This window comes from Phaethon aethereus (genome assembly GCF_964289735.1).
Source record: "Phaethon aethereus genome assembly, chromosome: Z".
Classification (NCBI taxonomy): domain Eukaryota; kingdom Metazoa; phylum Chordata; class Aves; order Phaethontiformes; family Phaethontidae; genus Phaethon; species Phaethon aethereus.
Window position 1 is genome coordinate 9,908,616 of NC_138577.1, and position 12,042 is coordinate 9,920,657.

Consider the following 12,042-nt stretch of genomic DNA (forward strand, 5'->3'; position numbering starts at 1 on the left):
TTATGAACTACTTACAAAAAAAAGGAGGAAATTAGGAAAAAAAAGAAAAAAGAAAACTACCAGCCTACCAGCCTTGTTATCCAGATGTGATTAACCACAAATAAAGGAGAGACAACATCACCTGAAAGCACCCTGTGACACTTGTCAGCCAATTCTTGGTCTGACTTTATCGGGAAGCAATATGTTGGGTGATTCCCATTGCTTTCTGACTTCCTGCTCCTTGTGATGCCTGCTTGAACTTGCACTTTCTTTGATTGCCAAATCTAAAGGATAATTTCATTCCACTCAGGGGTGATCACACACAGAAAGTTATTTTGAATAGTCCATCTGCATAGTGTATGTATTGTTTTAAGTGACGTGGAGAAAGAGGTGGGGAAGGGCTTTCAGATGAAAATCTCAGCTGGTTCCAATCCAATGTGTATCTCCATCTATTAACAGGAGGGGTATATCCTCACCCTGTTCATCAGACATCCGTATCATATTAGGCACTACCAGTGAAGATGATCAGGGACTTCTGTTTCCCTCTCTCCTGAGAGTGAGCAGCTCTGGGAATAATGATAGTTCCCAATAATTTTGTTGAGAGAGCGAGAGAGGGATAAGCTGGAGAACAGAAATCCTATTCACAGCACGATGGCAAGGTTTTTATACTTGCTTATGTTCTGCTGTGAGAAAGGAAAAAGATGTTTGAAAAAGCAAGAGAAGGAGATGTTTTGACTTATATCCTACCCTCTCCCCACCAAAAAATCCTCAATAACCAGCACTCCTACAGTATGTGGACAAACCAGATCCAAATTCCATTCCTCAAGTGTGAAATGGAGTCTGCTATGTTACAGGTGACTATCCTACTGAGCTAACAGTGGAGGTGGAATTCACTTTTCCATTTTGTTTTCATCATGCCAATCTCAAGAAATCTTTGCAATTAAAGTTTCACTGATGCTATTGTTCTAACAAAGTATTTCTTCTCTGACACAGTAGGGTTTCCAGAGGCAACTATTAGAAATTTAAAAAGTTATGTTTAAATTTTCATGACCTGTGTGAAATGAGTCAGATGCCTCTCCCAGAGTGATTCAACAGAGCCTCTGTCAGGTAAATGGGGTGACAACGATTTGCCTCAGACCAAAAGGAGCCTGTACTCTGCAGTTACTTCTTTGCTTACCAATTGATTTTTTCCCCCTCATGGAGTAAATCCTGGTGCCAACTATGATGCATGGTAAAAAAACAAAGCAAAACTCTGTATATGAATATTTGACTCCACCATTAATTACGTGTCTCTCTTTGCTCTTTCTTACAGATGAACAGACCGATCCAGGTGAAACCAGCGGACAGCGAAAGCCGAGGAGGTAGTTGACTGCATTCCTTTCAGCCACAGTGCTAAGTATAATTGTTGTCTCTGGCTTCTCTCAGGCAATGTGCTGATCAATTAGTAACGTAATCACTGCCAAAGAAATTCCCTCTGCAGCAAAGATTCTCTTTATTAAATCTCCTTTACTTCGTCTCGCTTTCCTCATATTCAATTATTATTTGATTTTAAAAGGCAGGCAGGTGCCAGTGATTGCCTGGGAAACAAATAACTGCCTCGTTAAGAACTGAAGCATCAGGCGCTGACTTAACAAAGTTTAACAGTGGTGATGGCAACGTATTCAGACCTATGTAGGGCTGTGCTGCAGAGGTGTTTAATTTTGTTAGGATAAAGCAGATATTTTATGGTTTCTCTGACCATGTTGTTTCTGCTTGGAGTAAAGCAACTGTGCCTTTGGAAAAAACAAATTCTAAGGTAGCAGAGTTTTCTGTATCAACTTATCTGGATAAACTTGTTGTGGAAACTGAAGACTTCTCTCAGTCCCAGGGAGTTATTCAGGATTTTCACAGGTGTAGTTGAAATCAGGAGCTGGTCTTTTGCTTTTGCATCCTGCACAGTGGATTTGGAAGGCTTTGCTAAGTGACCATTCAATAGATCACCAGTGATAAGGTGTTTCCTGTAAAAGGTTTTTCTACCAGAACTGATGTGGTGATACTTCTCCATCCTCTTCTAATAGGGGCCTGTTTGTCAGATCAAAGAGCTCACTGAGAAAGTGTAAGACAGTCTGTTAGGCTGGATAAATTACCATTCCACATTTTTTTCTTATATCTGTACATTTTTATATACATATGCATATATATAATGACACAGTGCTTCCTTCCTCTCTACCCCTATCTTTTTTGTGGAAAAAAAGGAGAGTCTTTTGCCCATATATGCAGTAAAAACATTGGTGCTTACGTATCATATAAATGTGGGAGTAGATTTTGTCATTTAGTAATGACATGGCTCTTAGGTCTGTGAAAACTCTTTAATTTCCACGATGGATATAAACTTTTCCTCATTCATGGGACAACTATCTTTGTGCTGGCATTAGTGGAAATCCCCAGCAACAACTACTTAAAAGGATTAAAATGCCTCATGGATAAAAGGCACTGAAATTGTGTTCTTTTTTCAGTTGAAAGCTTTGAATTCCAGAGGCTTTGACTGCGTCAGTATGAGGCTGAAACTCTCCAGTGACTCAAGTCATTGGAAGACATTCTATGTAGTTTGTAGTTAAAGAGCTGGTGTTACGAAGTGGTGGAACCAGCAGGTCAACAGAGGCTCTGTAAAGAAGGGCTGTGGTGCAGTGTAATTGCAGAGCAGGAGAAGAGCCAAGTGTTAGAAAAATGCCAGAAAACTCAGGGATAAATATTACTTTTTAGAGTCCCCCGTAAAGCAAATTTGGGGGAATTTGGCCAACACTGGGCAGAAAGTATTTGATGGGTTCAGTGGTGGCAAGTTCTGCTTTCAAGGGCCACCACACATTTCTAACCTGCAACAAAGGCATGTCACATCATACAGCATCGTCCAGCATTTTTTAATAGAACCAGGTCAATTTACCCCCTTTCCCTTCCCATCTGACGATCTGGCTCCGTGTCTGAGTAGGATTGGGTAAGCCATGGGCAGTTGTCAATGCCGATCTCCTAGGGGAAAAGTGAAAGGCTCAGCTGCCTGGGAAAACAAGGGGACATTATGCACATTCCAGCGGAGTTTGTGCCGACAGCGAGAGTGAAGGGAGGGCCTTTTGTCTATTTAATTAGACATACCAAAAAATAATAATTAGACTGGCCAATTTGCTTAGTACGCCTACAGGGTATGTAGCTCCCAATCACTCTTTTTTTAAATGCAAATCACTAATAGAGAACACATGCCTGGCTTTCTGGGAAGGGTTTTCAAACTCTTTTGCTAAAAGCAGCTGTTTTCAGGAGGAGTGGTTTGAACTGCAAAGGGCTCCAGTGGCAGTTTGATTCCACATTATCCATCAGACCAGTGGTTCCCTCCCCATTGTATTTTAGATAATTACCTCCCTAACAGACACAAACCTTATCTTTTCTCACCCTCTCTGCTCCCATATTTCTCCTATCGGTGGTGATCATGATGCAGGGGCTAAGTGGGTGCACTCATCATTGGCGTGAAAGACACGTTGTCCTAAATCCCCACTGACAAGCTGCTTCTGCAGGGGTGATGTTTCAGGATGGCATGACTCAAGGGCAACTATGGGAGAAAAGAACAATTGGCACTCAGGGGAGACATTGTATGAAAACTTAGGTTCTTTGCGAGCCCACCGGTTAAATCAGGCATGGCAAACAGAATGCTAAAAAGGAGACTGTGTATCTTAGGAGCACATCAAAAGACTTCATTAGGACTGCAAGATAAAGGTCAACTTCAACAACAAAGAAACTTAAGCTGTAGCTTATTATACGCCATCCGTGTATTAGGATGGGACATGAGGAAAGAGGGGTCTTGGAATTTGAAGCCACTCTTCTGCACAGCACAAGTCTTCGGTCTGCCCAAAGCCCACGCTTTGAATACACCTCTGTCTTCTGGCTACGGGAGTTTTGGTGCCAGGACAAGGTATTAAAGAAAGCAAGCAGTGCTTTTTGAAACTGTAGTTTGCAAGAAGGCTTTTACTGGAAATGATGAACAGTATTCTTGAGGAAGTGAGGTTTTGTTTTATATAGGGACAAATACCCATGTTTTGCTAAAACATGAATCTTTGACTTCTCCAGTAAGTTTTCCCACAACCCAAAGCTGATGGGAGTCCAAAATTTATATACACATCCCAATCAGATTCTGCCCAGCATTTTTCCTGTTGTTCTGGATTCTCAATTTTGTTGGTCTTTAACCTTCCTTATGTCTAGATTCTCAGCTGAACTGAAAGTAAGGGTATTACCATTTAGTGTGTGTGAGAGAGAATTTAGACTATCAGACCATCTAGGTTTGGGGAAGAATTAAAAATGTTGTTTGGCAGAAATTACACTCAACCCAACAAAATTACACTCAACCTAACAAAATGGACACACAATAAGAGTGCCGCTTATTAGTTTTGCTGTTTTTATTATTTTTTTTGTTAATCCCCATATTGGACTAGGAGCAAGACAAAGAGTGCAATCCTTTTCAATAAAAACTGGCATTATTTACATTTTCCTAATCTCACAGGAACTAGAAATGAATGTATTCTCAGTACATTTCTCTAGGGAAACAGTCTAAATTAGTGGGAAAATTTTGCATTTTGCATTCCTGCCTGTTTGTACATATGTATGTACAGTCAAGCTACAAAATGTTATATAGAGGTATTCCTGCTACAAAATGTTTCATGAAGCTTCAAATGACCTGATCAGAAGGTCAAAGTCCTCTGACATTTTATAGAGACTTCAGCAGTGATAGTATTGATAGCATGTGATAAAAAGACAACAATTTTGTATTTTGTTCTGAAAATTCAGAGTGTAATTCTAGCTTTATTAAGGGTATCTTAAAAACTGTCATTAGCTTTTGTGTTGTCCAAATTTAGCCGGACTATACAGAAACTACTTTGCCATAGATTAAGTAGTCCAATATGCTTTTAGGGATGTAAGCTATAACTCCACGTTAAATTCTGAACATGAAAAATACCATTTAATCTGATAGAATTTTCTATTTTTTTCATCCCATTGTTGATGATATTTCTTGGTTCCTTGTCTCATATTCAGGTCTAAAAATAGTCTGTAGATATCAGTGACTTGAAATTTTGCAAACTTAGGGAAAGATTTCAAGTCTGTTTTGTGGTTTGGGGCAAAAGTTTGGAGCCATTTCTTATTTATCTACAATATCTCTAGCTCTCACTAGACAACTCTTGCTGCAGCTGGCAGGGTTAACCTATGATAAATGCAGCCCCAAGGTCCCACTAGGCTGTACGGGGAGTAACATTTTTTAAAAGGAAAGCACTCTCCTGCTACTCTAGTTGTACTCCGTTAGTGATGCTTAGATGCTCCATTGCTCCTACATTCCTCTCAAAGGACAGAGGAAGGTCCATAAAGGAAGGCATGCAAAGATGCATGCAGTGTGCTACCCAGGCCCAGTGTTGTCTCTGCCAAGAAACACTTCATGGTGCTTTTGGGGTCTTCCTGCATTTTATGGAAGAGATACAGGAGGTTTCTGGACTAAAGAAAATAAAAAGGCAAAGTCCAAACTGGTTTAGAGTTGAAAGGGTGCAATGTCCTGCAGAGAGAGTGTTGAGAGATTTACAGGAGAGTCTGCAGTTCACCACATTGCAGTGTTACCTGCATGCAAGACTTCACAAATCTACTAAAACTTCTGTCTGTGTGTGTTCTTTCAAGCAAATTTGTTTGCATATGTTTCAGGGAGGCATGTGCAGTGTGTCTTTTTGTGTCTTCTGTTTGGGGGATGTGACAGCAGCAGCTGGAAGGTTTGGACTTCATATTTCAACTGACTTGCATCGTTTCTCTACCCATTACTCAATGTGCAGGCTCTGAAATTATCTTCTTGGTTGTGGTTTATTCCAGCTTCAGAGCAAAATGTCCAAGAACTCATTTACAGTAAACAGCAAAACAGTGGTGTTTTGCTTACGCACTATGTTCTGTTTCTTTTTATTCCCTTCCATCAGCTCAGCAATGATGATGGGGCCGGAATGGTCTCTCAGCGGTTTCTGAGCCCTACTTTCTTTTGGGACAAAAGTCTGGATCTATTCCTTATTTCATCCACACCATTTCTAATTCTCACTACCTCTCTGCTGCAACTGCCAGGGTTTGTCTGTGACAAACACAGCCCCAGGTCCCACTAACTATTTGACACTTAGCTGTTTTCCCTTTAGCTGATTGCAATTCTGTCGCTTCTGCTGATGGCCAAAACCTCTCAGGAAGCTTCCTATCCAGGTACTAGCCATATGCAGGCCTGTTTAAGTGCCAAAAGCAAGCAAGACTGGTTTGCCTTCAGCTTAATTTGGCTTCAAGCTGGTTTAACAAATCCATGGAGAATTATTTCCTTCTTCCTTGGAAGTGCTTTGCAAAAAGGATATTTGGTTGCCCACCAGAAGGGTCTGAAGAAGAGAGTTAAGAGTAAATAAGGAGATGTCAATCCTGGCAGAGCTCAGCATCTCCTCTCCTGCACTGCTGGACTTCAGACTACGTCTGCATGCAAGAAGTCCTGAAGTCTGGGACTATGCACACATCAGAGTTGTACCTTTGTAATTCTCATCTCTTCCTTATCTCTGAGCCTAACATATCAAGCTCCATGGGAGCCACTTTAGCAGCAGTTCCCTATCTTGTACCTTTGGCGGGCTTCTTTAAAAGAATTCCCACCTCAGAAGCTGCAGAGCAGGCTGAGGGAATGTCCTGTTTCCAGGTGGTAATCCATACAACCTACCTTTATGTGGCCTGCCATAGCTTTTTCTTCCTCTGCTCATCTCTTTTTCTTTTATGGTCCCCACACCCATTCAACAGGAGCAGGCAGATGGCACTGGCAAACACCCCAGGAGATGGATAAAGTTCTCCCTTCTCACAGCTGGGGGAAAAGATCAAAGCTTGCTTCTCTATGAACACATCCCCATTAACTCTTTCAACATCACCATGAGCCCACTGTGACTCACCTTAATCTTTTATAGCTCTGGTAGAGCAAGGCACAGACAGGGACTTGCAAAAGTCATGCAACACACATGTGCCAACCTTTGCTGTGACCATTGTACTTGCAAGGCTAAGACTACTAGTTGGACTCCTGTCTTCACATTTATGAGGTCTGACCTCAAAACCTCTGGACAAATCATTTACCACACCCAGGACTTCATATCCCCCTTTGTTTCCCTCAGTGCCCACAACAGCTTAAACATCTTTCTCCCTCTTTATCTTTCCTTGTAGTTTGAAAGATTTCCAACTCCATGCCAAATCCTCCTCCTAAGTCTCATACATCTCCTCTTCCTGAGATTTTCCCCAAACATAATCAACAGTTTTACTTTACTTGAGGAGGAATTAATACAAAACCACACCCAAAGTTAAATACCTCTCTGTTAATTACATATACAATAGCAAAAAGCACACTGGTGCTGAGCTGCAGTATCTCTGTGTGAAGGGTAAAAAGAAGGAATGACTGTTTAAAAATAATCTAATATTATGTTAAAAAAATCTGTGGGGGAGAGAAGACGAGCCCATGAGTTGAAGGAAAAAAGGAAAAGCAAGAACCTAACCAAAATATCTTGGTATTAAACTGAGAGACAGCTCTCTTGCCTCAGAGGCTGGGGAAGCTTCAGGACCAACAGAAAGCCTTAGTACCATTGGCAGGGTGGGCTCCTGAGGAATGGCTGTCAGAGATGCTGTAGTATTGGGAAGTAGAGATGTCAGTGCCTTGACATGTGTTCACCGCTCGGCCCATGTGGTCAAGGGATAGGGAAGGAGCTTAGCCTAGGACCACAAAGGTCACCGTAGATATCCCACAGTCTTGAACATTGCTCCGGACCCTTCCAGCCAATATGTCCTGGTTTTCTTCCTGTGTGGACAGGGATGCATTGAGTCCAGGGCAGAATCAAGAAACTCACCCAAATTATTCCTTTCTCAATTCAGGTGAAGCCAAAGTCTTTGAAAGGCAGAGCTGAGCTTTAGACCCCATTGTGTGTGATGGAGCCTTCTACAACAATGCTCAAAACCACTGGGTTCACATAGAACCTGTCCACTGGATTTTATTCCAAATCTGAAATCGGTTAAAATTTGTACTGTTTTTCCTTTAACCTTAAGATAAACCTGATCTAGAAAGAGCATTTTAGTACTCATGGAAATATTCTCTTTCTAGCTGTGGTTTGTTGTGGGACTGACTACAGTCAATGGAAAATGAACATCTCCTGGTTTATTGTGGAAATTCAGAATTTCGTTACCGTACTGAGAGATGACTGTTGTCCTCACAGGGCCATGTTTTCAAGCAGGCAGAATGTACCAGCATACAAATTGATCAGTTAATTCAAAGTAGCCCTGGATGACCCCATTCAGGCTCTCCACTGTCTGGTAAAACTTAATTTTGAGGGAGAAAAGCTCTGTCAGATCCTTATGTGTAATGTTTTCTTTCGATGACACCGCTGAAGGCTGATGTGCTCTGCTCCACACTCACAGGCTGAAAGAAAATAAGGGACATCAGACTTTTGTTCATGTCTGCCATTTCCGTTGCGATTGAAATCAATGGAAGGGTGCCCATCAACAGGAACTGGAAAAGATCCACAGGACATCGTGTTCTAGCACATGGTCCTAAGGACAACCTTTTAAAATAAAGTATTAAAGGAATAAGAGGGGAAAAAAACCATATTGCACATTTTTCATAAAGCATCTGTAACCTAACAGTTTACTGACGAGAAGGAGAAGAGTCCAGAGCAGAGCCTGGGGAGAGGCTGGGGAGCTCATTGTCTTGAGCTCATCGTTTGGATATCGGTTCTTTTCTCTGTTACCATGCAACTTTTGATCAATTATGTAACGTAGATTCCCTTCTCCTTCTCAACGTTCTTGCATTGCCTGCTCAGGTGATATGGTTTTATTTGCTTATTCCTTGCGGCTAGTGCCTTTGGCATTCATGTATGTCAGGCTGTCAGTGTCATAGGGTTAAGATACCAGTCAAAGCCTGTAGCTGTGCCTAAAATGTTATGTACAGGACTAAAAATCAAGTATGATGCATGATTGAGGCCTCTCACCAGAGTTTCTTCAACAACAGGGGAAAAATGGAAGAAGTGAGGGGAGGAGGGGAGTGGAGGAAATAAGAAATGTAATGCTATAAAAAATTCTGCCTTTGTAAATACAGCTCAACCTCGTAGGTGAACTCAGGGACACATTACAATCCTAGTATCTTTTTTTAATGTAAAGGTTGCTCGTCAATGGGTTTTTATACAGCATTAATAATACATTTATAGATATGCTCCACAATTAATTGCAAAGCATTTATGGCACTGAACAGTTAGAATGCATTATGATAATCACTCCTCGTGCACTGACTTTATTGTAAAGGTTTTGCTGATCATTATAATTGGCTTGTTATTACACAGGAATATAATAACACCTCTCTGTATAGTAGTTTATAGCACATCAATAGCAAATGCATTGCCTTTACTGGAAGCAATGTGCATTTTATTAGAATACAGCTGAATAAATGTAATCCATGTAGACAAATGAAGTTTCTAATGAACTGTCTCACAAAAGAGTGGAAATAACAAGCCATTTATTATGTATTTTTCTACTGACAAACTTGTAGTTATGGTTACATGGGCATTTCTTTAAAAATTAGAAGGCATGTATTGCTGTTCTTTCAGAGAAGCATTTGGGGGAAAGGAAATATATAGGCCATTTTTTCTGCCTGATGTTGAATAAAGTAAGGGTAACTGATTATAGATTTCATTTGCTTGTTGAGATTTTCCAAGCTTCTTCCTCGTGAGTTTGGTCTAACATTCACAAAGGATCAAAATGTTCTTAGACTGAGTCCAAGCCCAACTCCTGGAATGGTGATGCACCAACATCCCCAGTCAGCAACGAGTTAGGTGTGAGGGGTTTGGTGTTGTCCTTTCTCCTGTTGTGTGGGTTCTTTTTCTGTATTTTACCAAGTGATACTTTAATGAAAATGCACAAGCAAACATTGGGCAAGGCCTGTAATGCATAACATCCCGTCTCTCTCCCCACATCAAAATGCCATTGTTGCTGATTGCTGTACCAGGAAGGCAGAGGTCTTAGAAGAGTTCTGGCGCAAAATGTGATGTAAGAAGGAATGACAATGAGAAGAATTAGTACAAAGGAAACTGAGGCATCTGGCAGAAAACTCACTGGTTGCAGGTCACTTAGGATTGGGATAAAAAGAGGCATTCAGGGTCAGGTTGGACAGGTCTCTGAGAAACCTTGTCTAGCTGAAGTTGTCCCTGCTCATTGCAGGGGGGTGGAACAAGATGACCTTAAAAGGTCCCTTCTAACTCAAAGATTCTATAATTCTATGATTCTATGTTTTATACTTAACAACAAAAAATACTGTAAGGCATCCACAGTTATTCCCCTGCCTGCCATCATTACTCTAGGTCCGAATTTCTGTTCTTTTCTGGCAACTTACAGTTGCATGCAACTGACATAAACATTTAATGAATGTGTATTTGTTTATCCATCTAACCTCATCTGTAATCAATGTCAATCAAGTACCTAAACACTTTTAAACCCCCAGATCTAAATAAATGATCTTCTTGTTTCCAGATCTGGTACAGTTCCTACAGTTATACTGCTGCCTAAAGTATTGCCAGGGTATAAACTGTGTCCACTGCTCAGCACATAACGCTGTGTGCCTGTGTCTTCGTGACTGTCACTTGTTTACTGCATGCTTGCAAAGACCTTTGACTCTGGAGTAATCCAGGGTCTTTCTGGAAAGTGAGTTTTACCGTGATGTGGGAGCTAGGAAATATCTGGACTATAGTCAGTACCCTCAGCAGCTGGCACACAGAGGTTACAACTGAGCAATTTAAAATAAGACTGGCTCAACCCTGAACTCCTCTCTTCTCCGAGTGGGATTTTCAGTGAGAAGGGGTTTGTCCATTGCCTGCTGAGATCCCAGATTATGGTATCACAACTTGCAAGGTTTCGAGACTGAGGAGACACCAGAGGTCAGGAAAACTTTTCTCCATGGCATACACAGCATTTTCTGATTGCTACGTATATATTTTGCAGTATGTACATGAAATCAGTTTGAGAGGTAGAAAATCCCTATGTAAATAATTTAGCTGCCTGAGTAAACTGTTTCTAGTGCTTTTACCCAGAAACTGTGCCTCTTAGGAGCCTTGGACAGAAGAAATTTTAAATAGAACTTCTGTGCCACTGTCCTTAAAATGTTATTTCAGGCAAGATTCATTCTGCCTATCTTTAGCACGTAAATATTAGGCCTATAATCTAAGTTAGACATCCAGGCCCCGCCTATGGACAGTGGAGGGACTGAGGTGCTTCCAAACTGTGATTCACCTCATCCTAAGACAGATGGGATAAATTGGTCCTTGGAAGTTTCCCTTCTCTCTCTCTCCACTGAATCTGGAATGAACCTACAGCAATTAACTCAGATTTAGATATCTCACCTTTAGACACCTGAAGAGAGGTAAGATGAATCACAACTTTCACCTTTCCATGCCACAGTTTTCCATCAGTATCATATGACTGATGATACTTGACTTTTCTGAAACCCTCGTTAAGATCTATGAATAAAAATTGCTATGTAAAATCTATGAATTCTAGGAGATGCTGGGGTTTTGTCCTAAAAAGGGAAGGCATCTTTCTCCATTAATGTGTTTGCTTCATAATGCCAGGGGAAGAATAAGAGGGGCTGTGTCCCAATCTGCCTATGCATTAGAGATAACCTGATCAATTTTGATTCCTTTTTAAAGTCAATTTCCATTTTCATTTCCGTATTTGGGTTTGCTACCACTCCCATTCTCATGGCTGAAAGAGAATTTAAAAAAAAAAAAGGCTTAAAATTAAAAGCAGTGTTTAACATCAGTGTCTTTAAAATGTGTTTTCATAATTAAGAAAAATATTTTTATCTTTAAAACCAGCCTGTTTTGGAATCTGTGGTGGAAAATGAATATGGCCCCTTGTAATATAATTTGTAAAGAGGTAATTTTCAAGGCAGCACTGCACTGAAACATTTTCCCCCAGGGAGGATAAACAGTTGGCTTCAATTAGTGAGGGAATGTTTCCTTTCTTTTCAATTTTAAGGGCAGTCTTGCA

The 12,042-nt window shown here is 40.8% G+C and overlaps 1 protein-coding gene across 21 annotated transcripts in view; it reads left to right on the plus strand.

The window, feature by feature from the left end:
* Positions 1 to 12,042, plus strand: part of CELF4 (CUGBP Elav-like family member 4) — a gene marked incomplete at its 3' end in the record, with an annotated part of 708,661 nt that overhangs the window by 415,145 nt on the left and 281,474 nt on the right. For 15 of the 21 annotated variants that reach the window (XM_082013591.1, XM_082013610.1, XM_082013599.1 and 12 more), the window contains exon 3: positions 1,292 to 1,340. In XM_082013591.1, the coding sequence (XP_081869717.1) occupies positions 1,292 to 1,340 (49 nt within the window). Of the gene's footprint in view, positions 1 to 1,291; positions 1,344 to 12,042 lie in introns of all 21 variants that reach the window. The other 6 variants (XM_082013607.1, XM_082013596.1, XM_082013609.1 and 3 more) reach the window with 1 other exon arrangement.